The 26714-nt window shown below is 48.5% G+C and overlaps 2 protein-coding genes across 3 annotated transcripts; both read right to left on the bottom strand.

Annotated features, from left to right (window-relative positions):
* Positions 1 to 1409: 1409 nt before the first annotated feature.
* Positions 1410 to 9881, bottom strand: Dctn3 (dynactin subunit 3). 2 transcript variants are annotated; one of them, XM_004838436.4, is made up of 7 exons: positions 9696 to 9881; positions 6700 to 6784; positions 5915 to 6001; positions 3776 to 3859; positions 2753 to 2811; positions 1891 to 1950; positions 1410 to 1707 (listed from the first exon to the last, which is right to left on the bottom strand). In XM_004838436.4, exons 1-7 carry the CDS (start codon positions 9789 to 9791, stop codon positions 1618 to 1620), a joined length of 561 nt encoding a protein of 186 aa, XP_004838493.1. In that variant the 5' UTR covers positions 9792 to 9881; the 3' UTR covers positions 1410 to 1617. The 2 variants fall into 2 exon arrangements, with proteins under 2 accessions (XP_004838493.1, XP_021108654.1); XM_021252995.2 differs by lacking the exon at positions 9696 to 9881 and adding an exon at positions 9539 to 9673.
* An 882-nt stretch (positions 9882 to 10763) lies between these two features.
* Positions 10764 to 26648, bottom strand: Arid3c (AT-rich interaction domain 3C). Its single transcript, XM_004838441.4, has 8 exons — positions 18906 to 26648; positions 17632 to 18018; positions 15841 to 15913; positions 13433 to 13616; positions 13029 to 13318; positions 12033 to 12215; positions 11716 to 11805; positions 10764 to 11258 (listed from the first exon to the last, which is right to left on the bottom strand). The coding sequence occupies exons 2-8, from the start codon at positions 17944 to 17946 to the stop codon at positions 11158 to 11160; spliced, it is 1236 nt and encodes a 411-aa protein (XP_004838498.2). The 5' UTR covers positions 17947 to 18018; positions 18906 to 26648; the 3' UTR covers positions 10764 to 11157.
* Between the last annotated feature and the right edge of the window lie 66 nt (positions 26649 to 26714).

Here is a 26714-nt window from a genome sequence, read left to right as displayed (position 1 = left end):
GGGAGAGCAGGAGCTACTTTGTTGAGGGACTGCAGAAGCAAAGGTGAAGAGGGATGGGCTTTACTGTGGATGGGAGCAAGCAAGAGGTTCAGTTTGGCGTGGCTGCTGCTGCTTCGCAAAATACTTAGATACCGAATTCTGAGTTTCGATCTCATCCGTGGATACTGGTAAACCGAGCTTTCAGCAGCTGCCAGTCGAACCATATTTTGGGCACCTCACTCTGGCTGGGGGTGGGGGTGGGGGGTTGTTTAGGCCGCTAATGACCCTGGGAAAGGACCCTGGGAAAGGACTGTATCTCACACCACCCAATTTTCATAGTGCCCCCAGGCCATGGGGGCCCAGGGGCATGTCCTGAGTTTACTACGGGGCCTGATGTATAATAGGCGCTTGGGCAAGTATTTGTTAAAGGGTTTCATTGAATTAATGAACCACAGAAACGGCAGTGGGATGTACCAATAAGTCTTTTGCTTTAAAAAAAAAAAAAAAAAAAAGACAAAGAAATGGCAGTGGGAGTGGAGAAAAGATTTAAATTGGGAGACTAGCAGGTAGTTTGGGTGAAGAGTTGGTGACTGGATGGAGAAGTAGTCCAGGATGACTGCCAGGTTTGAGATAGGTTTAGACACGCTGGAATTTGAGGTATAAATTGAGACTGCATAGGTTGGATGGTCAGCTGGCAGTTCCAAGTCTGGAACCAAAACTTCTCTAAGACTACAAGGGGGCAGCAAGCACTTGGAGTGCGGCACTAATCTCATTTTTGTCCCTGCTTTCTCCATGTTCTCCCCTGCCCTTTCTTCCCAACTTCTCCCCTGAGCCTCAAACTTTCTACATCCAAACTGCGTGGGCTTCCTTTCTCAGCTAATGGCACCAAGAGAAATGTCAAAGCTCCTCTGTGGATTTGCATTTACTGTTCCCTTGGCTCTGGAAGTCCTCACATTATCACCCATCAAGAATGCATCCCCAGGGCCGAGAATTTAGCTCAGTGGCACTGTGCCTGCATGCAAGCCCAAGGTCCTGAGTTCAATCCCCAGTACCAAAAAAAAAAAAAAAAAGAATGCATCCCCTTCAATCCCTTGTTCTTTTGTGCCTGAAAGGACCTTGTGCCCACCTCGTAGGACTTTCCTTTTGACTGTCTCCTTTGCTACCCTGTGCACTGCAGGGATTAGGTGGCCTTACCTGTCTTCCCTATCTGGTATGGCATCTAACTTGGTAAACATGGGATAAATGGATGCATAAATCACATCAAATGAGAGCCTTCATCTTGAAAGCTGTACCCCTCCCCAAAAGCCAGACCATTATGAGTATAGTTCCTATTCCAGTCAATAGGCAGGTTGACATGTTTGGCCTCTACTACCTCCCCCATCATTCCCATGAAGTCCACTGTAGACCAGGAAGCCAGCACACTCCTCCAGTGAGTTCTATAGTTTATTGTCACTGTAATAAATACACTGAGAGGGGGATTTGTAAATCACAATTTCCAGGTAACTGGATCTCTAACCTCAGAGCCCCAACTGAGTGCAGACAGGTAGCCCTTGAATTCAATAAATACAAAGCTTCCTTTGCCTTGACAGATTGGCACAGGGCCTAAGAGCCTGCCTGCCCTGGGACGGGGAGTAGCTGTCACTCTTCTGCTGGCTTTACTTGCTTGGCAGCCTCTAGCTGGCAAAGTAGCTCATCCCACTGCACGAACTGCTTAGAGAGAAGCATTGTCTAATTATAGGTCAAGGTGAGAACAGAAGTCTTAGATTTCACATCTGCCAAAAGGGGTGTGGGTGGGGGGAGCAAGGAATAGATAGGTTAGTTGGAATGGGATGGAATGGAGTGAGAGCTAGAGGTGTGACTGAAAGGATAGAGCTTGGGGATGGCATTCATTAGGGTGAGCAGAAAGGATACAGTCTTGTTGTATTCCTCCAGGAGAGCCTTGGACTCCTCAGTGATCTCCATACACTGGTCCTGTAGGCCCAAAGTGAGAGAGAAATTGGACAAAGCCCCCATCTCCCATTAACTTCCTGCCTCATCATTCCCCATAGAGCCTAGAAAAAGTGATGCTTAATCCTAGAGCAAAAGGAGCAAATTGCTAACGGGGCACTTTCAGGCCTCAGAATGGGTGTTCTAACAGCCATCCAAAGACTAGTGGAAAGGGAAATGGGGTACACCTTAAGTAAACTGTCCCTCTAATATGTTTCTTTCTTTGTGTCTCTTATTTCCAAACCTCTTTGAACTTGAAACTAGGGCCTCAGAAAAAAAGAGAAGGGAAGGTTGCTCCATCCTCCAACCATAATCAAGGATGTAACATCCTCAGGATTTTTGGGTGTGTGTGTGCGTGCACACGTGCGTGTGCACATGCATGTGCCACTGGGAATTGAACCTGAGCTACATCCTCAGTCCTTTAATTAATTAATTATTTAATTTCTTACATTTTGAGGTAGGGTCTTGCCAACTTTCCCAGCCTGGGCTCAAATTTGTGTCCTCCCACCTCTGGTTCACAGAGTGCTGGGATAACCATGCCTAGCTCCTAGGAATTCCCAACTTTAACCTTCTGGTGTCTTAAAATAGATCTACTCTGAGAGGCAGGAGGCCTGGATGTGGCCCTAGGCAAGTCCTTTCTCCACTTGAGATGGACATATGGAAGATAAAGGATAAACCTCCAAGTTTCTAAATAGAAAGGCCTGAGGCTCCTTCCCCAAGTGGCAGGAATGGGAAGGAGGTGCCTTACCACCTCTGCTTTCTCTTCCAGGCCTCTCCCCTCCCATACCTGCTGCTGGATGTGGATCTGAGCCAAGTGCTGCAGGCGGGTGGCATGCTCATGAACAGCTGTAAAACACAACACACACTGCCTGATGATGTTGTCCCCTCCCCCGGGACTGCTCAATAGTCTATTAGGTCTTTGGCAGGATTAGAGTATTGAGTGGAGAAGCTAAACAAACGAAAGGCTTCATCGACCACTGTAGCTGGAGAAGGGGGTGGGGGGGATGGCTCCCTGCCCACCCTGGTCTTAACTCCAGGAGCCACAGGGGAGGGGAAGAAGAGGTGGAGAGGAAAAGAAAAAAACCTTGGAGTCCCCAGTGTAGCCCTTACCCTGCCCAAGTGCTATGAGCAGAGCCAGGTAAACGCAGCTTTGTCTATCCTGGGATCTGCCCCTTTGCTCTTGCCCAGCAAGGCCAGGTCTGCCTGGCCTAGGAACAGGAAGCCTGAAGGTGGACTAAATACCACATCTCTAAACTTGACATTTGGAATCCAACATCCAGAGCCCTGGCCACCATGCTGGGCCCACAGCTTAAGGGTATCAGATACTTAGTGGGTAGCTGAGCAGGGGAAAGGAGAGGGAGCTGGGAAAGATACCTGGAGACAGGCAAGATGGGTATCTGGATTCAATTAAAGCTACTGCCTGCCTGTCAAGGCCCAGGCTCAGGGACTCTCTCAGCAGTGCAGCAGGAAGAATTCACACACTTGGCAGGGCTGACAGTACAAACCAGGCTCTACAGCACCCTGAGGGACAGATGCTAAAGGGTGGGGTAGAAGGCAGAAGGAATCCCCAGATTTGGGGCTGCTACTGTTTATGCTGGTGTCTTTAGGCCCAAACCCTCTGCGGTACTGAAACTAGACTCTCCACCCTGGGAATTTTAATCCTAGTGGAGGTGGCAGGAACCCCCAGGGTGGAAAATAAAGAAAATGGGCAGACCCAGCCTGAGCCCAAGGAACCTGAGGCATAGTGAAGTCTTGCTCATCCACACACCTCCTCAAGCAACATAGTGGAGCTGTAGTCCCAGAGAAGTACCTTTAATGGAAGCACTGTCCAGCATGGGCACCAAGGCATCCACTTGCTCCAAGAGTGCAACCTGGGAGAGGATAAACTGCTCCTCTGAAGCATAAAGACAAGACAGCGGCAATGAAGCAAGCCTGGCACTGTTATTCCCTAGGCCAAGCAACTGGCAGGGGTGATGGCGAGACCTTGGAGCTTTGGAAAGCAATCCTGCCCACTGCCTTCTTCTCTAAGTGCACATTCCCATCCTGCCCCCACACTCTTTCACGCCTCTCTGACACAAGTGGAGCCTCTTCTAGCCTCTAACAAATGCCTTGTTCTAGCTCAGCAAATGCCTTGTAGGCTACAGGAATCTTGGGTATCACATCAAAACCTCCTTAGGAAGTTCCAAAGGAGGAGGCATGTAACAGATTACACCAGTCAGGTGCTGCTTAGTGGCTCTCAGAGGCACAGACAATTATAAATGGTAGGAGAGCTGAGATAGCAATGGGAAAGGCCAGTGAGAAGAGTGGATCTGGACTCTGTATATACAGGAAGTTCAGTGCACTGAAATCCAGAAAGGCTCGGTGTCACAACTTGTAATTCCAAGCACATGGGAGGCTGCCGCAGGAGGACCTCAAGTTGGAGGCGAGCCTGGATGTCTTAGGGTGACCCTGGGCTGGTGATGTAGCTCAGCTGCAGAGCCCTGGCCTAGCATGAGTGAGAGCCTGGGTTTAGTCCCCAATACCATAACACAATAAACAAAACAAAACCCACTTAAATTCATGGAGCGGGAAGACATTCAAGAAAGAGGACTGTTACATGCTGTTTGCCAATTAATACAGGGAAAAAATTCAATTGGGTGAACTGAAGCTAGGAGATCACAAGAAACAGAGCTGGATGGAAGGACAGGCCCAGCATACTGGACGACCTTCAACAGCAGGCTAAAGAATTACAATTTTATCCTAGAAAGGAAAGGAGATACTGAGATTTGAAGCAGGCAAGTGACATGTTGGAAATGTTTTGTAAAGATGAGACTGGAGCATATGTAGGAAGGGAAAGACAAAAGTCAAAAGGGTGATTTAGGAAACTGCAACTGTTTATGTTTGAGTAAATCTCCACTCCGTGAGGCAGTGTCATGGGGAGGGATATAGAGGTTGGGCTCAAGAGTCAGTGTATGGGAAGATCTCTTGAACTTGGTGCTGGTGCCATGGCAGTTGATCAGGAGCCCTCTGGGAGCTCTGAGAGCGCCTCCTAGCAGGAGCTGCCCCTCTACACCTAGTCCTCAGTGTTATAGTGCACAGACAGGTTACAAGCTCAGGTTTCTAAAGCAGAAACTTTGTTTTTTCTATCTCTGGTTGTACGTATGAGGGCAGAACTTTCTGGATTTTCATTATGTATCTCACATCCAGGACAAAGCCTGGGTCAGATGATCATTAAATGTCTGTGTGTGTGTGTGTGTGAGACAAAGTCGTGCAGTGTAGTCCAGGCTAGCCTCAAACTCATGGCAATCCTCCTGCCTCAGCCTCCTGAGTTCTGGGATTATAAGCATGCACCACCACACCTGCCTACCAGCCCTTTTTTAATATTTTGAGACAAGGTCTAAGTTACGAAGTTGTTCAGGCTTGAATTTGTGATTCTCCTACCTCAGCCTCATGAGTAGCTGGGGTTACAGGCATGTGCTACCAGACCCAGCTGAGTATCTTCTGCATGAATGAACAAACACAGGTGTTCTAAAACCCTAGATGTGGAGTGGCTGACTGGTATTCCTGCCTAAAATCTGGAACCCCGGAGATTTCTAACACAAAAGAAAGATGTTGAAACATGCCAGTATTTTCCCTTCTCCTGATATCATCTACCCTCACTCTTTCCTAGGAGACCTCTGTCCAGTGATCAGAATGAGGAACATTCTGAAGGAAATTTCTATGGGTGGGCTATTGACAGAGCACTGGAATAGCTCCCACTGTGGCTAGTACCATGACCTGCAGCTGGCCCAGAAGTACCCTGGACCAGTGCCTACTACGGGATCCACAGAATCACCTTGGACCTTAGCCCACAGACAGGCCAGAATTCCAGACAGCAACTTTCAGTGCTGTATCTATGACAAGATGGGAGAGGGGGGCGCGGCTCCCCACAACCCAATCAGGTGCATGTGCACGCACAGTCCAGCATTACCTGCCAAGATGAACTGCAACTTAGAGGCATCAGGTATGGCAATACGGTCGATGTACTCAGGGTCCAGGTATTTGATCAGGTCTTCAACTAGAAAAGTAACAAGATGGAAAAACAGAACAGGGTGGGGTCTTACAAAGAAAGTTTAGGGAGAGGTCATCCTTGGGGAGAGCCTTGAGTGAGGAGCTGACACCCACAGTGACCCATCAGCAGTATCCACCAGGTTCCCTGTCCCATTTCCTCGTTTCTCCATTGTCATAACCTGCTGGCTGACCTCGAGTTTTGGAGCTAGAAACATAATCACTGCCAGCAGTCTGGGGCCCCCAGAATTCCCACTGACCTATTCTCACCTGGTAGAAGACTTCTTTCTTCCTCAATGCCACCAATACAAGCCAGGGCTTCACTTGATTTCTAGTTGATGAGCAGTTACTAATTGTGACATAATTAAAGAGACTTGGCTGAACACGCCTGAGGCTCTCAGTGCCTAATTTCTTTCCTGCTTCTAAATCTTGCCTAGAAATCTCATACCCTCTTCCCCTCCTTCACCAAAGGAAGCTTTCAGGCAGGGCTCTCATCTCATAACTTAGAACACTGGAATGGGATTGAGGTTTATTCACAAGGCCAAAAAGCACATGCCCAATTCACCACTTCAGCAGAGAAATGTCTTCTCATTCTTTTTATCCTCACAGGACTACTCCAATGACCTACTGACTGAAGGGCCAAGGTCAGGTCTTAGGAATCACAGGCATGGGAAGCAGGGCAAGCAGGCACCCCATGGAAGCACTTACTCTTTTTGTACAGAATCTTCACCCTCTCCCTCTTACTGGCAATGTTCCCCAAAGCCACCTGCACCTTGACCAGACCATCGGCCACCTGTAAAGGGTATGGAGGTTAATTCTATCATAACTCCACCACAGCCAGACCTGTATTTCCCTGATGCAGCATGTACTTTTTTGGGGGGTATTGGGGATCAAACTTGGGACCTTGCACTTTCCAGGCAGGTGCCTGAACCGCTGAGCTAAATCCCCAGTCAGGTTAATTCTAAATATACCATCTGGTTCAAAGTTGGAAGTAGTAAAGAAGCTTTATCCTGCCAGGCATGATGTCACATGCCTGTCATCCCAGCACTTGAGAGAGTGAGGCAGGAGGATTGCCATGAGTTTGAGACCAGCTTGTGTTATAAAGTGAGTTCAAGCCAGCCTGAACTATATACCATGATGCAAGGCTGTCTCAAAAAACCAAAAGAAAAAAAAAAAAAAACAAGAGAGAGAAAAGAAAAAGAAAAAGAAAACAAAAGAATCTTTATTCCCCTAGACTACCAAACCTCAGAATTCCAGTAATCTATGTTAGTCCCCTTCTCTTGTATTAAAAAAAAAAAGTAAGGGCTGGTGATTTAGCTCAGTGGTGCCACCGCCTGACTTGTAAGCACAGGTCCTGAGTTTGATCCCCAGTACCAAAACAAATAAACAAAAATTTAAAAAATGTAAGCCAGGTGTGGTGGCACATGCCTATAATCTCAGCACTCGGGAGGCAAGGCAGAGGCAGGAAGATCGCCATAAGTTCGAGGCCATCCTGGGCTACACAGTGAGTTTTAGGCCAACCTGAAGTACAAAGCGAAACCCTGTCTCAAAAAACAAACAAGGGGCCAGGGATTTGGCTCAGTGGCGCTGCACCTGCCTCAAAAGTGCAAGGTCCTGAGTTCAATCCCTGGTACCAAAAAAAACCCCCCAAAACAAAAAACCCACACATACATACATAAAGAAAATGCACTCCCACCTTCAGGAGAATCTTTTTTGGGGGGTGAGGGAATAACTGGGGATTGAGCCTTGCATTGAGTTACAGCCCCAAATCATTTTTTTTGTTTTAATTTTTATTTATTTATTTTGAGACAGGGTCTCTCACTATGCAGTTCAGGCTGGCCACAAACTCGTGGAGATACTTCTGCCTCAGCTTCCTGAGTGCTGGAATTACAGGTATGGGCCACCATGCCTGGCTCTTTTTTTGTTTTGAGATAAGATCTTGCTAAGTTGTCAAGTTGAAAAAAAAAAATTGTCAAGTTGACCAGCTTGGGTTCAAACTTAGGATCCTCTTGCTAAGCCTCCCAGGGTGCTGGGATCACAGGTATATAGCACCATGTCCACCTTCAGAAAAATCTTTAATATGAAAGAACAGAGAATCATGTACACTATAAGGAGGATGAAGTCTGATTACAGAGATAATGAACTATTTTAGAGTTTATGAGGTACCAGCATATATTATATATTCCCTGGTTCATAAAATCCTGGGTTTGAGCATGAGAGATGCAGGGATCTCATCCAGACCTTCATTACCTCATGACTGGATGACTGTCCAGGTGTCAGACTGGCTGGACTACCTCCAGCCCTATTCCCTCCACTGCAACTCTAATGTGGGAGATGGAAGAATCTAGGACAACTTCTAAGCTCTCAATAATGGTTCAATCTTTGTATAAGTAATACAGAAGAGAATCAAGTGAGGTGAGAGGTAGAGTTAAAAAGCATATGGATTGAGTTTGAGATGTCTATTGGATATTAAAATGGAAAAGTCTAGTAGACAAATGGATATATAAATCAGGTTCTCAGAACAGAAATGTGGACCAGAAATACATATTTGAGACATAATGACATGTAAATAGTAACTGAAACTGTAGAAGTGAATGAGCTTCCCTGTGTAGGTGAGCGATTTCAATATTTAAGGGTCAAAAAAAAAAATTTAAGGGTCAAATAAAGGAGGAGGCTGTGGAGGTGACGAGGTCACTTGGGTTTTAGGGTAAAGAATGCTAATATTCAAGGAACAACTATGTGTGGGAGGCAAATAAGACTGAAAAGACCAGCCAGAGAGGTAGAAGGAAATCAGGAATATTAGTCATAGATGCCAAAGGAAGATAATTTTTTGAGAAGTTAGTTTTCAAATGAGAGTACAATCTTCAAGTGACAACTAATTCCACAAGAAGTGTACAGACAGCTGGGCATAGTGGCACACACTATAGTACTTGAAAGGGTGAGGATGGCTACAAGTTCAAGACCAGCCTGGGCTACATAGTGAGATCAAGGCCAGCCTGGACTACATAGTGAGACCGTATCTCAACAAATGAACAAAAAAAGAAGTGTACACACAGACATCATTACCTCTGATTCCTTAGCTGCAGGATATGACTGACACTACATGAGAAATTCTTCAACAAATATTCTTTCTATTTAGAAAGGGGATTAGTGTACCTGAACTTTATATCTGTCAAAATTCAGTCATTGTTGTGAACTGCCAGCCCATATCTGAACATCCAGTACCCAATCCTTTAGTCTCCTAGTCCTGGCCTTCTCAAACTTCATTCCTCACCCCGTGGAACCTTATCATCCAACTCCAGTCGGCCTCCTCTTGGGTCCCATGGACCTCTCCCTTAACAATTCTTTTAACAATTAATTATGTAGGGCTCCAGGACAGCACTTTCACTGTGGAGTTCAGCTCTTATTGAAACTCGTTAGTCAGCTTAAGCGTGTCAAGTCACCCCAAGTAGTCTTCGAGGGCTGAGGCAGAGTCTTAGTCACTGTTGTCACTAAGCCCATCTCAAAGAGGCCTAACTGTTCGCTGAACCCTCTCATGGGAATGGACCTGAAGTCTCCAATCGGCCATAGGTGTCCTCAGATCTTTGTTATTTCCAAGGCCGGATTGTAGACCTCTAGACTGGTGCGATTGTTTCCATCCCGATGGCGGGACCAGTGGATCGTTCTTGCACTGGCCCAGAAACGGACCACCAGAACAGACTCACCTTCCGCGAGCCGCGGGCCCCAACTGGTCCATACACCCAGCGTTCCAGCTCCTCCACTTGGGCCTGCAGCCTCTGTACATCCGTCAGGGCTGCCATCGCTACCGCCACCCTGCCTCCGCCGCGGAAAAACCAGAGGGCGGGCCGTCCGCCCAAATAGGAAGGCGTGGCCTCTTTGCAGGAAATGGCGTCACGATTCAATTTTTTTTTTTTCCAATGGCGGAAGTGGCCGGGCGGACAGGTGAAAGATGGCAAAAGCTGTCTGGTTACCTAGGCAACGCTACCTATCCCGGCTCTATCCTGGCTTCTAGCATCTGGTTGACAACATTTTGCTTTTTTTCTTCTAATTCCAGGATACCAAAGAGTTTTCTCCGCCACATTACTTGAAGTTGCACGTATAAATACGCCTGCTATTCCAAGACAGGTCCATTCCCATAGATCAGTAGGAAGATTCCCGAGTGCAACTATCATAAACTTTTGGAGTTTTTTAAGGGTCAAAAGATTAACCCTTAATCTTTTAAGGTGAAGGAGCGCACGGCTGTAATCCCAGCACTCGGGAAGGCTGTGGAGGATCACAAGTTTGAGCTCAGCTTGGACAATGTAGTGACTTAGTGAAACCCTTCTCAAAACCCACAAAAAAACAAACAAAAAATACCGGTGTGATGGTGCAACCCTGTAATCCCCCACTCAGGAGTTTGAGGCAGGAGGATCAACATAAGTTCGAGGCCAGCTTGGGCTACACAATGAGTTCAAGGCCAGCCTGAACTATATAGCCAAGACCCTGACTCAAACAAAGGTGTGGGGAGGGATTCTATCCCAACGTGAAAGCCCAGGGTTCAAATCCCAGTATTGTTTATAATAATAATAATAAGAAGAAGACTTAAATGACTTGTCCAAGGCACTATGGTGAAGAATCAGGATTTAAACTCAAGCAGTCTGATTCAAGTAATTTCTATTTCTCATGGAACTTTCTCATGGAACTCTGCCTTCACTTGTAAGAACTTCTGGCCTAACACTGCCTGTGTACCATATAATTCCCACCTCCCAGACCCAAACAAAAAGAGAAGGCACTGAAGAGGAAGGGATCACAACTTTATTTTCCAAATGTGACCCAAGGGATATCTCCTTCATAACACTCCAACCTGCCACCTGGCTCCTGAAGGGAAACAGGGTTGGCTCAAAAAAGTAGGGTGCCATAGATGACATTGACACAGGGGGCATATGAGGAGATGATAAGAGTGGCTTGGGAAAGAATTCTTTGGTAGATGCTGCTGGAATTGGCCAGGGAGGAGGTACCCTCCTTTTACAATGAGGTAGATAAAACATCAAAGTAAAATCTTTAGCAGGGAGGTGGGTGCAGTAACAATCAGGGTTGGGTCCCAGAGTGGGCATCTTGAAAGAATCAGGTGAGAAGGTGCTCCCTGCCCCCTAGAAATGGGGCTGACTTAGTTCTCAGTAGGAGCTCTCAGGGCAAGGGGTTGGCAGGGGGCCCTGTAGAGGGTGGGGGTGCAGGGTTGGTTGGACCCTGGGAAGCTGTTACAGGCTGGCGACGGGCAAAGAGGATGCCTGGCGAAAAGGGGAGAAGATGGTAAAAGGCAAACAAAAGCAGGAGAGGGTGGGGCACAGAACAGAAAAAGGGAAAAAAATGTAAGTGTTCTGATTGCCAGAACACCACACACACACACACCCTTGCCACAAACCAATAAGAAGAAGCCCCTCAGGCCAGTGAGAGATTCCTATGCCAGTGTAGATACCCTCAAACAGGTAAATAAGAAATACACTGATACATAGGCCCATGACAAGCCAAACATTACATGGTAAACATGCCACAAAGGCCATGCCTTAAACCCCATGCCTTACAGATTACCCCCTTTAACCCATGCCAAGGGAGCCATCCTCTGAACCTGTAGCCATGCAAATTCAGATATCTCTGAACCTCATGCTAGTAGAAAAAGTCTAAAGTCCCCATGCCAGACTAAATACCCGACTCCATGCCAGTGTAGACAACCTGCAGTACCCATACCAGTGTAGACCACCCCGTTGATCTCTAGTGCCATGTTGATACTGCTGATGCCACTGCCTGCCAGATTGAGGGGCTCATCCAGCTGCTCTTCTGTCCAGGAGGGGGCAAGGAAGTCATTTTGGGGAATCAGGCTTCAGACTTAGACACACCCCCTCCATTCCTATAGACAGCCCCCATTCTACTTCAACTCCATACCTGTTAAACACAGTTGTCTACAGAAGGATCTGTCTGCCCACTTCCAGCATCTATTAGGTGATGGGTCTACCCTCCCTCAATGCACACGCTGGAAACCCCCTCACCAACAAGCCCCTCCTCACCCCTCAGGGGAATCTTGGCACGGGATAGGAAACTAGGGGGTGCACCAGGTCGAGATGGGTCCATGGGGCCCATGAGCACAGCTCTCTTCTCTGGAGGCTCCTCTGGTGCCATCTTCTTCCGTACAGGTCCCAAGGTAAGGCCCACAGGTAGTGCCAGACGATGGGTGGGAATTCCGCTTTCCTCTGGAAGAACAGATCACTCAGCTCCTCTGCCTCCTTAGGTCAACTTGTTTTGTTTTGGTACTGGGGATTGAACTTGGGACCTTGACCTTGCGAGGCAGGTGCCAGAACTACTGAGCTAAATCCCCTGGCCTGGTTTTTGCTTTTTTGAGACAAGGTCTCGCTCTATAGTTCAGGCTATCCTTGAGCTCACTATGTAGCCCAGGCTGGCCTCGAACTTGAGGCAATCCTCCTGCCTCAGCCTCCTGAGTGCTGGCATTACAGGCGTGTGCCACCACAAAAGGCTAGGTCAACCTGTTGTTGTGTTTGGTTCTCCCCCAGGCCTGGGAGACTGAAGGAGATCACTCAAGCTCTCACAGCAACTTCAAGCAGCTTCTATAGTTTTTTCCTTCCAGAGCCCCAGCCTGGAGGCTTTGAAGGTGTAAAATTCCAAGGGACAATACATATGTCTAGGTTTATGTTTAGGTTGGTCTAAGAGAATCTGGGAGATTTCCCTGTTCTTGGTTGCTAAGTAATTTAAGTCACAAGAGGTACAAACCACATGCAAATAGGAGCCCTGGTTGGTCAGGTGTGGAGTGAAGCTGCTATGGGTAAAGGACCTTTTCCTAACCTAGACCTCTTAAGGCTTTATTGGCCCCAAACCTCAGAAGGCCTATACGTAGCAATACCCAAACTTCAGCACCCCGTCTGAGGTTGCTATTTTCATATCACAATGCCTCCCAGATCTCAAGGTTTCTACATTTTAATGTTTCTTATACTTCGGTGCCTGCACTGACCTTGAGCGCCCCTTAAACTTCCACCCCTCTCCCCTCGCACCTTTCTTAATAGGGCTCGGGCTCAGCTGGGCGCACGCGTGTACTGGCAGGCCTGCCGCAGAGCTAGGGACAAGGGCGGTGCCGGCCGGGAGGGCAGGTCGGGCAGAGCCAGGGCCAGAGGCGGGGCCCGCAGCAGCCCGAGGGGGCGGGCCCGCCAAGCCGAAGTGCGGCGCGCCGGTGTAAGCCTGGCGCCGGCCCTCGCGCCGATTGCTGTCTATGGCCGCCTGAAGCTCTCCCGGGGAGCTGAGCGCCTGCGTCTCGCATTCATATGGGTACAGGTACTTCATGTACCTGTAGGGGCGGATGGGGGGAGGTGGGAGGCAGGACCCCTTGATCAAGTCCCACATCCCATCCGCCCCCCCCCCCCCCACATCCACACCCCCTCATCCCTCCACCCCGCCTCACTGGGTGCGAAGAGTGAAGGCTGCGGAGGTGATGGTGGTGGGCAAACTGAGGCCGCGCGTGACTTCCCGCCACACCTTTCGGTTGATGACTTCCACCAGACCGCCCTTAGCTGTCACCAGGCGAAACAGCGCATAGAGATCCAGCACCTGCTTCGCCATAATGGGCACGCGGTTCACTGGTGTCCCTGATGGGGAGTAGCCAGACAGTCAGCACATTAAGGCCCTTAAGACATCACCAGTGAATGAAGGAGTTGGATGCCTGCAGAAACTTGGGTATGTATGGCAGAACCCCAGAGAAAGGAGGAAAGGAGGAAGGGATGGGGAGGTGGGGTTACAGGCAGAGGCCCACAGAACCTTCAGGATCAACATCGTAGCAGGAAGGACGAGGCTCAACCAGGGGTCACCAAACTTACTTTGTAAAGGGACAGGTGGTACTGTGTAGGCTCTGCAAACCACACAGTATCTGTCACAACTACCCAGTTCTATAATTGTAGCCTGAAGCAGCCCTAGAAGATGCTTAAGGGAAGAAATGAGCCAGGCTATATTCCAATAAAATTTTATTTACATGCTCTGAAATTTGAATTTTTTGTTTTGTTTTGGTTTTGGTTTTTGAGACAGGGTCTCACTATGTAGCCCAGACTGACCTTGGACTCACTCCAATCCTCCTGCCTCAACCTTCCAAATGTTGGATTATAGCCATGCACCATCATGCCTGGCTGAAATTCGAATCTCACACATCTGTAAATTATTCCTCTTTTTTTGGGGGGGGGGTACTGGGGATTGAACTCAGGTCCTTGCGCTTGCGCAGCAGGTAGTGAAACCACTGAGCTAAATCCCCGGTCCTGAAAGTTATTCCTCTTTCAATTCTATTTTCTATGTATGTAAAAACCATTCTTAATCTGGGCATGGTGGGTGCACACCTATAACCTCAGCAATTGGGTAGGCTGAGGCAGGACAATTGTAAGTTATAGACACCCTATCTGAAAAGAAAATAAAAAGGTCTGAGGGTGTAGCTCAGTGGTAGAGTGTTTGCCAAGCATGCACAAGGCCCTGGTTCCATATACAGTACCGCCAAACAAACAAACAAACAAAACTACTTTTTATTATCTCAAAGGAGCCTGAATTTGACCAGAAAGTTTTACTTTGTTGAATCCTGGGGTAGGCTATAGGATGAACTTCCGGATAGTGCTGAAGAGCCGATTTCCCTAAACAGCAGCCCTCAGTGGCTGCTTGAGGCTTGGGGATGGAGGATAAGAATCAACTCCTGCCTGGGCCCACCAACTCTGCAGCCTGCACCACCCCCGCCAGCCAGTCCTGACAAAGGGGCCTGTCTCCGCTGAGCGATGGGCCCCAGTTAATTCCTTACCGATCCTGTCCCCTTCCACCGCTGCCTTTGGACCCGAACAATTAGCTGCGGCCTGATTAATGGGGGGAAATTATTGGTCCCATGGGATGCCCCCTCCCCCTGCAGCTGAATGGAGAGAGGGAGGAAGGGACTGAGGGAGGCAGAGCCAGGGGTGTGGGCAGAGCTGGGATCAGTTCAGACTATCCCAACATTCTTAGTGGAGCAGAAACACCAAAGAAGGGGCAGGGAGGGACACTGGGGCCACAATGCCTAAGCTTCCCTGGGAAGCAAGAGGACCTGGAACCCCACCAAGGGTCCCTGGGAAGGAAGGGACCAGAAAGGGATGCTGGCCCAGGGAGACTTGTACCAGCAGCTGCACCAAGGGAGGGGGTGCAGTGCAGCCAGTTAATTAGCAGCTTATCAGGCTTCGCTCTGAGTGAGTTAATTAGCTTTGTAGAGAGAGATAATGAGTCAGTGTTCAGTCCCATGAATCTGGGGAGAAACCGAAGTGATGGACTGCCACCCACCCTGATCCCCTCCTGGACCCTTCTTCCATTCTCTTCTTGCTTTGAGATTCCTGGGAAGGAATTCCTTCTCCTCCACTGCCCCAACTGACATGGTCCCCAGCCCAGCCCTTATGAAGTCCTTCCTTCAGCATAAACCCAGTCCTTCCTGCTATAGAGCACATGGAAAGCAAGCAAGGGAAAATTGAGGGGAGACAAGGTGGAGAAAGGGCCCACCAATAGAGTACCAAGGCATTCCCAGCCCTCCAGACTTGGGACCCTCCCACTCCAAGCCATCCCCCCAACCAGTTCCCACTTCCATACTCCCAATTGATCCCACACTCATTAACCTGCCAGTGGGCTGGCCACTAATTAATCCCAGGGTGGAGAAGGGGGGCAGGGTCAGAGGTTAAAGATGCTATTGAGGGCCCAAAGGATAGGTGCTGCCAACCTCAGGCTTCCAGGGAGAGGACCCCACCTGGGAACTACACCCTGGTGTCTCCTTTCCTCAAACCTTACGTAGGGGCAATTACAGGATCCTTCCCCAATCACCTCACTCACCCCTCTTCTGCATGAAGCTAAACAGGTCATCCAGAAATTCCTTCCTCTTGGGGTCTGCATCAAGCTCATACAGCTGGGGAAGGATCAGAGTCACTCTCCAGCTCCACTGACCCCCACCCACTTGGGGCCCCAGTTCAGGCTGTAACCTGAACATAGGTCCCTACTGAAGGACTGAATAGGGTCTGAATGTGGACTCCCTGGCATTAAACTCACCCACTAGGGGGCAGGTAGGGTGCATTTTTCTAATGGACACAGAAACACCCCAGTCCCCTACTCATTAGTGGTGCATAATTCAAACCACCCACCTGGAAAATATGGGAAGAAGTAGGAAGGAGCTAGGGCACCTCAGCCTGAGACTCCAGGGGAGAGTCTTAACCTACCCTGAGGGGAGACGGAGAAACTCAGGAGGAAGCCCAGTAGGGCTGTGCTTTGTATTAAGGACTGACATGTTTATGTGAGGCACACATTTAATCTCATTCATCTGTGCAAGGGCTTCATGCTGTTCGCATCCCTGTATGCCAGGGACAGGTGGGTGAGGGGCAAGGAGGATGCTCGGGAGCTCCTGGATTGAGGCTTGGTCTGATCTCCTTCTAGAGGCAGTTGTCCTGCCTACTACAGAAGCTGCCACAAAGACACTGACCACCACATGCCACTCAGGACCTATTGGTCATCCCACCCCTTCCCAGTCACCTGGAGTCCCACCTCAGAAGCACCTCCCAAATCTAAGATGAACAATCACCAGAGTAATGGAGTCACTGACCCACAGTAACAATCTCTGAGTAACACTCCAACCCCCAGTAAGAACTCTCAGAGTGAAAATCACCTGTGAATAACAAACTCATGAGACCTACCTTTATAGCCACATTCCCACAACACTGGACCGTAAGTCTCCAGTGGACACTTACAAATAATACCTATATTTACCAGGTAATATGCCCCAGAATTATAGACAGGAGAGTCACTAGAACCATATCTCGAGTATCAGGGCCTTGAGTAATACTCTCAGTGTTATACTAATGCCCCAGAGTATTAGCCACAGATTAAAAATTCTGGAAAATACTCAAAACCAACACCCAGTGAGTAACACTGCCAGAATAGCACACCTGAAGTCTCAGCCCTGAGTAACACCTTCATAGTGACTAGTATCCTTAGCATAACACCTAGGAGGGCTTCACAGGGAAAAACTTGAATGAAAGTCTTGTGAATAAGGTCTTGTCATTCCTAGTTGCACAGAGATACTGCAGCTGCTAGGTGGAAATACAGACTGGAAACTGTCATCCATGGAACTTAGGCCAGGGTTGGGGAAGTGGTTTGACAGGAAAGAGGAGGGATGTACCAGCCTGCTAAGGAAGCAGAATCAATATCTTGCTTCCAAAGACAAGGTAGACAGCCCACGACACTCCCACTGGTCCTTATAACTTGATGTGTGAGAGGGCAGGTGGGGTGGTACTGGCACTGGACTCACAAGGCTCCAGATCCCCCTCGCTCAAAGGCTCCTACACCTGTCTCACTTTCCTTCCGGCCTCACTAGTGGCCTCCAATTTGTCAATCTCCATGTTTCTGGGCATCTCCTGTGCCTCTTAGTGCATCCTATGCAGTTTCTGCAGATCTGGGTGTCTCTGTCACCTTATCACTATCATCTAGTTTTCCCACTAGCTCTCTCCCTAGGTCTCTGTATCTTTCCATCCTGCAGAGGGCAGTGGGGATGGGTGGACTACTGATTACCTAGCTTTGCTTTTGCCTGGAGGGGAGGAAGGGGGGAAGGCCTGACAGTTGGGGAGGGGGTCCTACCTGCTTGAACTGTTCCTCATAGGTCCACTCATGGGGATGGGGTCCAGGAGGCTGGGTGGTAGGTGAGCTGGGGCCCCGGGCCCCTGGACAACTCTCCTCAGCCACCTCCTCCTCTGTTCCAGCTTCCTCCTCTTCCTCATCCTCTTCAGCATCCTCCTCTTCCTCAGCCCCAACCTCACCCAAGGCCCCCTCAGGAGCCTTCAGGGTCCGGGGGCCAGGCAGGGGAGGCCTTGGTGGCAGTGGAGGGTGAGGAGGGGCCAATGGACCCACCCCTTGGGCCAGCCGAGCTGCCTGCTGCCTCTGCAGGGCCTCCATTACAGCTTCCAGGCGCAGTCCCCCTGCTGGGGGGGCCCCTGGTACCAGGCGGGGCCCCGAGGAAAGGGCTGCCTGTGGGGAAGAGAATTATGGGTGCTGGGTATTGCTGTCCCCACATCTCCCAGCACAAGGGAGGTGGTCATGGATTCAGGGACACAAGGGGGGTCATAAGGAAAGGGCAGAAAGATAGCTATGCCAGAGATGGAGAGACAGAGAGCTAAAAAGAAGAGAAGAGTCAGGGACCAGACCCGGGGAATCAGAAATAGCCAGTGACTGAGGACATGGCGGAAGCTTAGCAAATAAGAGAGGGTGACAGGGACGAGGAGACAGGTAGGAGATAGGGAGAGAGAGGGAGAGACAGAGAGACACAGAAAAAGAGAGAGAGAATATGAGAGAATGAAAATGAATGTGAATGAGAATGAATATGAGAGACATTGTCAAGGAAATGCAGAGGTAAAGAGAGAGCTGGGACAAGCAGAGACAGAGGTGGAGAGAAACAGAGATTGAGAGGGACTAAGGTGGAGAAAGACTGAGATTCCAGGCAGAGGCAAGAGTAGAGAGACAGAGAAAGGGAAAGATGAGACTGATAGAGATACTGGGTAGAGAAGGAGGGTAAGAGAGAGGATCAAAAGACGAAAGACCTAAGTGACAGGCAGTCCAAGGAGGCCAGTCACAGAGACACGAGGCAGAGAGAGACAAATAAAGAGACGGGTTGAGAGAGACAGGGAAAGACTAACGACGCAGCGAGAGGCAGAGACAGAAGAGAGATATTAGGTAGAGACAGGGCAAGAGTCGGAAAATAGAGGGGCACAGAGAGGGAACAACGGATAGAGAGAGAGGGCAGAGAGGCAGGGGAGATGCGGCGATAGAGAGCGAAAGCAGAGCCCGGGAACGCACCGGACGGCCGGGGGCGGCAGGGTCCCTGCACCCCGCTCCTGGTGCCTCACAGCCGCACTCACCTGCCTGGCGCGGCCCGTTGCCCCCGGTGTCTCCACGGCGGCCTCTCTGCTCCGCCCGCCTCCCAGGCGGCTCTGCCTCGGCTCTGTCCGCTCTGGGTCCCCGCGGTGCGCTTCTGCCTCCTCGCGCTCCTCTGGCTGCTCTGCGGGCTGCGGTCGCGGGGGCGGGACCCGAGGCGGGCACAGCTTGTGGGGGCGGAGGGGGAGACTCCCCGCGGGCTCTGCCCCTCTGAGCCCCCCAACAGGTGTCTCCCACCTTCCCTACAGCCAGACTCAGGGAGAGGGGGCGCTAGAGAGTTACTGGGAATCCTTCGAGGTAGAGTGAGGAGCACACCACACCTGGACTGTGGACCAAGGGCCCGCCCAGCCCCCCAAGTCATGCCCCCTACGCACACTGCACTCACTGCTGATTATTCACACACAGCTGCGTTCTCGCACCAACACATCCTGCCACAAGTTTAGACACACAGCTGCCCAGTCACACACTCTTGTTGCAGGTCATTACAGTGCCAATGGCTTGGGCAGCTGGTGACTACGAGAATCATGCTGCAAATGCTGGGGTGAGTGTGGAACCTAGCTGGAATAGAAGCTTCTCTTCCTGCCCTGCCCACCTGCCCTGTCCTCACCTCTGTGTGTGCTGCAGTTTGCACACAGGTGTACATGCATAAGGCAGCGGACTCATGGTAGAGTCAGAGGTCTCTGAGCTGACTGTACACCCATAGCAGTGCACACACGCCACATACACAGATATACGGCAGCATAAGCTTTTGTCTTTTAAATTTTTTCTTGACATTCATTTTTATTATTCATTAATTTTTGGTGCTGGGAATTGAACCCAGATGCACCCTACCACTGAGCTTTACCCCTAGCCCTTTTCAAGAATTTTAGATTACAAGATAGGTTCTCACTAAATTGTCCGGGCTGGGTTCAAAGTTGTGATCTTCCTGCCTCAGCATTCCCAGCTGCTGGGACTGCAGGTTTGTACCACCATGCTCAGCTTCCTTTGACATTCTATTGTGGCTATTTCCAAACATGCAGAAATTAGAGTATAATGAACCTCAGGTACTCATCACTGTTTCAGTGATCAGCATTTTGCCTATCTTCACACATTCTCCACTCATGTGTGCTTGACTTCCACATCTGTTATCTCCAGACCCCCGCTGGAGGTACTGCTTTGGGCCTACTGTACCCTATCGCCCAGATCCTGTTCTCTTTTTGGAGGTTCTGAGAGGCAGGCCACAATTTCCCTTCTAAGCATCCAGAACCCTACTCTTTTCAGGCACCCTCATACTTCCCCAGTATGGACCTATTTATGAAAGGTATGAGGACCACCCTAAGGTGAGTGAATAGCAAGTGTCCATGGTGGGGGACACTGGCATGGGTGTACAACTGTGCCATATCTTGCTACACCACTGATCATCCTCTAACCTCACGGCTGGTGAGGCATGAAGTCCCAGGGCCACCATTCCTCTATTTTCTCTTCCCTCACTCTTTCCCAATCAATTCACTCTTTTTGGCTTCAGTTTATCCTAGCCCAGACCACCAGCTCATCTCACCAGAATCTCATGTTGGATGTCACTCCTTGCTCTCCCTGGCTCCAGTCTCCACCTTTCTGCAGTTCCTGCTGCAGCACTAAGTCCTTGTCCTCTATGGCCTATCCCTACCAACCCTGAGGCTCAGTGTCCCTCACCTTAGATATCTAACCTCACAGCTGGAGAGCACCCCCCTATCTTTGGTGCCCCAACTACCTTTAACCTGATGCCCCCTTCGAGGTGGCTGGTTTGTTTTTTTTTGTACCGGAGATAGAACTCGGGTCCTTGAGCTTGCGAAGCAGGCAGTGAAACCACTGAGCTAAATCCCCGGTCCTAAGGTGGCTGTTTGATGTGAGTTCTCCTGGAGCAGAGCCAACCCTGGCCCAGGAGGGGAGAACAGGTGAACCAGCAGAGGTAGATGTCATGCCTTGGGGCAGAGGTAGACCCTGCAAACCTCTGCTGTCCTGATTATGTCCCTTTCCCCCAGCTTTTGGCTGCTCAGAGGTTCCTGGAGAGATGTAAAATTCCTGGAAAGGTAGGAATTGGCATGGGAGAATTCTAGTTTTGAGAGTTTGTAGGTTACTTTTAAAAAAGATTTTGGGGTGGAGGAGAGAGGAGGGGGCAGCTACCCTTCCCCACAAAATAAATAACTAAGTTAATTAATTAATTAATTAATGGAATCACGCTGGGCATGGTGGCACATGCCTATAGTCCCAGCACTCTGGGAGGCTGAGGCAGGAGAAGTGCCTGGGCAACATAGCAATTTATTGAGATTTTATCTCAAAATAAAAAATAAAAAGGGCTGGGAATGTAGCTCAGTGCAAAGGCACTGGGCTCAATCCCAGTACCACCACCACCACCACCACCACCATGACCACCACAAAAAAAGTAAAGTAACAGTAAACCACTTTTAGAGTCTGGGCCAGGAGGACTGTAAGTGTTAAGGACTGAGGGAGAGGAATAGCCTGAGGGGAACCTGATTTTTCTCTCTCTTCATCTGTAAAAAGAAAAGGCTGCTCCTCATATCCACACGCATAGTCTGCTGCCAGTCCTCACAGAGACAAAGACAGACAGACTGACCTAGATCTCCAGAAGCCAATGCTTCATTCATCAAACACATATTTATTGAGTATCCACTTTATGCCAGTTACTGTTGGATATAGAAAAAAAATGGCATAAATCTAGTGGGAAAAATACAATTGTGTCAGATGGTGATATGTACCATGTGGGAAATACGGCTGGGTTGGGAGGGATAGAACGGGGAGGGTATACTGGTTATTTACTGCTGTGTAACAAATTATCCCCAAGCTTAGAAGCTTAAAACAACAAACATAGCTTGGCACAGTGGTGCATACCTCTAATCCTAGCTACTTGGGAGTCTGAGCCAGGATTGCAAGTTTGAGTTTAGCCTGTGCATCTCAGAGAGATCCTATCTCAAAATTAAAAATTAAAAAAGGGCTACGGATGTATTGTTGCAGTTCATTATGATGGCCCTGGGTTCAATTCCCACTGCTGGAAAAGCGCACGTGCACACACGCATGCATGCATGCACACACACACACACACAATCTTATTTCTCATTTTTTGAGATTCAAGAGTGGGTTAAGCTAGGTGTGGTAATGCTCACTTGTAATCCTTTCAGGAGGCTGGGCAGGAGGAACACTGTGAGTTCAGGCCAGCCTGAACTACAAAGCAAGACCCTCTCTTGAAAAACAAAAAGAGAAAAAAAGTTGCCTAATGGGGTGGTTCTGATTTGTTGCCTATTAGGAGTTGGATTTTCTTTTTCTTTTTTCTTTCTGGTTCTGGGGATTGAAGGACTTTTCTCTAAGTTTCTTTTTTTTTCTTTTGGTACCTGGAATTGAACTTGGGACCTTGCGCTTGTAAGGCAGGCATGGTGCCACTGCGCTAAATCCCCAGCCCTCTTATGAGGCTGTGGTAAAAATACTGGCCAATGTTGCAGTCATCTGAAGTCTTGACTGGGGTGGAAGGAGCCACTTCCAAGACAGTTCATCCACAAAGCTACGGGCAGAAGCCCTGTTTTTCCCCACATGCACCTCTACATAGGATTGGTTGTGTGTCCTTCTGACAAGGAAGTTAGGTTTCCCCGAAGTGATCCAAAAGAAACTAAAGAGGCAATAGTATTTTTATGGCTTAGAGGAAGTCACACACTGTCATTTCTGAAATACATGTATATCATTTGTTAAAGTATATAACTAAGTCTAGCCCAAACTCAAAAGGAAGGAAATTAGGATTCACCTCTTGATGGGAGGAATATAAAAAATTTCATAGGGCAGGGGATTTAGCTCAGTGGCACCATGCCTGCCTCACAAATGCAAGGTCTTGAGTTCAATCCTTGGTACTGAAAAACAAAAACAACGACAACAAAAAAACCCAAAACCAACTTTGTGGAGGGAGCTGGAGGTGCAGCTCAGTCATAGAGTACTTGCCCAGCATGTATGAGGCCCTGGGTTTAAAGCCCAGCACCAGGGCCGGGGATTTAGCTCAGTGGTCCTGCCACCTGCCTCGCAAGCGCAAGGACCGGAGTTCAATCCCCAGTACCAAAAAACCCAAACCCCCCCCCCAAAAAACCAGAACCAAAAAACAAAACAAAAAACCCAGAAGGGATGGTGTTGCTTAAATGTTAAGAATTCACTGAGGGGGAAAAAAAAAAGAATTCACTGAGCAAGAATTGAAAGAGGGGAGGATAGGAGCTATATGAAGAAACTTGAAGTCAGAACAGCCAGTGCAAATAACCTGAAGTGGAAGAAGCATAGGAAGAGATACAAGGAGACCACTGGGTCGGAATAGTTGAATGCCTAGATGTTTGGTCAGAGGTAACATGGGTCTTGGCATAGGCTGTGGAGGGGGTGAGAGGGCAGGACAAGGTGGGAAGTCATTGGAAAGTCTCCTCAAAGTGAAAGTGGCTTCAGAACAGGGTCAAGCATGGGGATCATGTTAGGTGGCAACTGCAGTAGTCAGACAAGGGAGGGGTGATGGTGTCTTGGACTAGCGTGTTAGCAGTGGAGGTTAAAAAAAGGTTAGAGCCTGGATGTTTGAAAATAAAACTAAGGATTTGTTGATGGTTTCGGTGTAGGATGGAAGAGAATGAGAGGGGTCTAAGAGGACTCCAAGGTTTTTGGTCTGGGCAGCTGGGTAAATGGAAGTGCTCTTAACCGAGACACTAAAGACTGCAGGGTATTGGGGTGGTACAGGATTAGAGAATCAGTTTGCTTTGGACATTTTTTTCCTTTTTGTACTGGGGATTGAACCCACGCTAAGCAAGTGGTTTCTCACTGAGTGACATCCCCAGCCCTTTTTACCTTTTTTCTTTTTTTTCTGAAACACAGTCTTGCTATGTAATTCAAGCTAGCCTTGAACTCACTACAATTTTAGCACTACAATATGTGCTGTCAAATTGAGCACTTGAACTCACTAGAGCTGGGTGTGGTGGCACACACCTGCACACTTGTAATCCCAGCATTTAGGAGGCTGAGGCAAGAGGCTGTCTGAAAGTTCAAGGCCAGCCTGAACTACAACAGTGAGATCTTGTCTCAAAAAAAAATTGAACTCACTACATAGTCCAGGCTGGCCTCGAACCAGTGGCAATCCTCCTGCCTCAATCTCCTGAATGCTGGGATTACAGGTGTGTGCCATCACACCCAGCCCCAGCCCTTTTAAAATTTTGAGACAGTCTTGCTAAATTGCCAGGCTGGCCTTGAAATTTGTAATCTTTCTCTTCAGCTTCCTGAATCATTGTATATTAAACCTAGGACTTCCCTCATGGTAAGCAAAAACTCTACTACAAGGGGCTGGGAATTTAGCTCAGTGGTTCCGGCGCCTGCCTTGCAAGCGCAAGGTCCTGAGTTTGATCCCCGGTGCCAAAAAAAAAAACCCCAAAAAACTACTACAGAGCTACAAACTGGCTTTGAAGTTGAGATCCTTCTGCCTCAGCCTCCTAGGTAGCAGAGTCGGAGTAATCATTGTGCTTGGCTTGTTTTGGACATTTTAAGTTTGAGATATCCATTAAACAACCAAGTGAAGATGTTCAGTAGAGATAGAAGCAGTTAAGATATCCAAAGATGGAGCATAGGAAGAGATTTAGGCATAAAGATTTAGGAGTCAAGAAACATATTTGCCAGGGATTTAGCTCAGTGGTTCCGCCACTTGCCTCGAAAGCGAAAGGTGCTGAGTTTGATACCCGGTACCAAAAAAAAAGCCGCATATATTTTTAAAAAAAATTTTAAGATTAAAAAACCATAGTATTTAGTCATGAAATAGTTGAGATTACTTGGGAGGGGGTGTAAACAGAAAAGAGATTTGAGAACTAAATCCTAAGAGGTCAGAGGTTGAGGGGATAAGAAAGTTCAGCAAAAGAGGCAATGAAGGCAGAATAGTGTCCTAAGAATGATTACCTGTGTCCAAAAAGCCTTAGGGCTGGGAGTATAGCTAAGTGGAGGAAGGCATGCTTAAAATGCATGTAAGACCTTGGGTTCAATTCCAGCACTAATAAGAAAGCTGAGAACTATGAAATGACTATTAGACTTGCAAGAGATGGGGAGGGGCCTTGGAACCTAGTTCTTTGTGGGAGGGATGAAGAGGTCACTGGGGCATCCCCCATGGCTATGTGCTCCAAGCCTGGAGGTAGAGCTGAGTAACAGGTGGATGGGGTGGGGGTGGGACTCCTCCAAGGAGGCATGGCTTTGCAGCCAAGGATCGATGGAGAGATTGGCCCTTGCCTGTCATAGCCAACGAGGTGGTGATCAAGGTGGCCAATTTGCCTGGGCTTCATGTTCAGAGCAATACATTTTTTTGTTGTTTTGTTTTGAGATTGGGTCTCACTATGCAGTTCAGGTTGGCCTTGAACTATGTAGTCCAAACTGGCCTTCAACTCTCAGTGATCCTCCTGCCTCAGCCTCCCAGGTGCTGGGATTACAGGTATACTGCACCACACCCAGTACCACAGCCATATATTTAGGCTTTTGATGTTTTCCAGTGAGCTTATACATGTAGTTTGTGTTCATCAGAACATCAAATTTAAAAAGCTAGGCATGGTGGCACTCATCTATAATCCCATTACTCTGGGAGGCTGTAGCAGAAGCATCTGAACAATTTGTGATCCAGAAAAAGCCTGTCTCAAAATAGAAAAACAAACCAGGTGTGCCAGTGCTCGGCTGTAATCCTAGCACTCTGGGAGGCTAAGGCAGGCAGATCACAAGTTCAAGTCCCACTTGGGCAACTTAGTGAGACCCTATCTCAAGGAAAGAAAAAGGCTGGTGATGCAGCTCAGTGCAAAAGTCCTGGGTTCAATCCCCCAGTACTGCAAAAAATAAAATAAAAAGTAAAAAAGGAGGCTGAAGATGTTCAATTCCCAGTACTGGAAAAAAATGCTAAATTTAAAATACATAATTTTATAAGCATGTTTCTTACATTTTAAAAATACTAGGAAACCTAAGAAATGGGAAAGCCTGGGCTTTACTTAACCTCAGAAGGCCAGGGTGAGGGTGAGGCAAGTTTGGTGCCTAGGGTAGAAAAATTAAAAAGGCAAGCATAGCACCTTTCGGAGTGTACTTTAGGCCCCTGTCTTGCCTCATTCTAGTCCTGGCCCAGCCTACCTCACATACTACCAGGTAGTTCACCTGCTTCCCACTCCAGGAGCCCACAGAAATGGTGGGTCAGGAGGCAGACCACAGAGTATAGGAACTGTTGCTTTGGGTCACCAAACAATACTATTGAAGGCCAGGAAAAAAAAAAAAAAAAGACAATGCTTTTGTTTTTGCTCAAAAGTAGGCACACACCGCCACCCTGTGGCCATCAAGGGCTGGATTCTCAGGACTGTTCTCAGAGTTGTAACAGGCAGAGTAAAGCCAAGACACACACCACTTAACTCTGGCCTGAGTTGCTCAGATTGTGACATTCCCAACTGTGTTGGAGAGGATGTTATCATATATGATAACTTTAAGGGCTCAACCCAAAACCCCCTATCTCCTGGGATGGTGTCCAATAATTTGTAGGCTCAAGGAGTCTCTTAGGTAGGCACACTCAAATATAAAGTTCTAGCTGGGGATTTAGCTCAGTGGTTTTGCTGCCTGGTGCACAAGCACAAGGACCCGAGTTTGATCCCCAGTACCAAAAAAAGAAAAACACATCTTCTTTAGGGCCGGGGATTTAGCTCAGTGGTTTCGCTGCCTGCTGCGCAAGCTCAAGGACCCGAGTTCGATCTCCGTACCAAAAAAAAATTTTTAAAATTAACTTCTACTATAGTCCAAAGCCACTGTCTTAT

The sequence above is a fragment of the Heterocephalus glaber genome, unplaced genomic scaffold (genome assembly GCF_053883595.1).
Source record: "Heterocephalus glaber isolate CG9 unplaced genomic scaffold, H.glaber_assembly_v1.0 deba00001481, whole genome shotgun sequence".
NCBI classification, from domain to species: domain Eukaryota; kingdom Metazoa; phylum Chordata; class Mammalia; order Rodentia; family Bathyergidae; genus Heterocephalus; species Heterocephalus glaber.
Note: the sequence above shows the minus strand (reverse complement) of the source record. Positions and strands in the feature narration are given on the sequence as shown.

Excerpts from the sequence above, each read along its gene's own strand:
- Dctn3 (XM_004838436.4), bottom strand. The coding sequence starts at position 9,791 with ATGGCAGCCCTGACGGATGTACAGAGGCTGCAGGCCCAAGTGGAGGAG. Across the intron at positions 6,002-6,699 it reads GAAGATTCTGTACAAAAAGA|TTGAAGACCTGATCAAATAC; the intron begins GTAAGTGCTTCC and ends TTACTTTTCTAG. Across the intron at positions 3,860-5,914 it reads GTTGCAGTTCATCTTGGCAG|AGGAGCAGTTTATCCTCTCC; the intron begins GTAATGCTGGAC and ends TTTATGCTTCAG.
- Arid3c (XM_004838441.4), bottom strand. The coding sequence starts at position 17,946 with ATGGAGGCCCTGCAGAGGCAGCAGGCAGCTCGGCTGGCCCAAGGGGTG. Across the intron at positions 12,216-13,028 it reads CCCGAGCCCTATTAAGAAAG|AGGAAAGCGGAATTCCCACC; the intron begins GTGCGAGGGGAG and ends CTGTTCTTCCAG. Across the intron at positions 11,806-12,032 it reads TGCCAAGATTCCCCTGAGGG|AAGAGCAGCTGGATGAGCCC; the intron begins GTGAGGAGGGGC and ends CCTCCTGGACAG.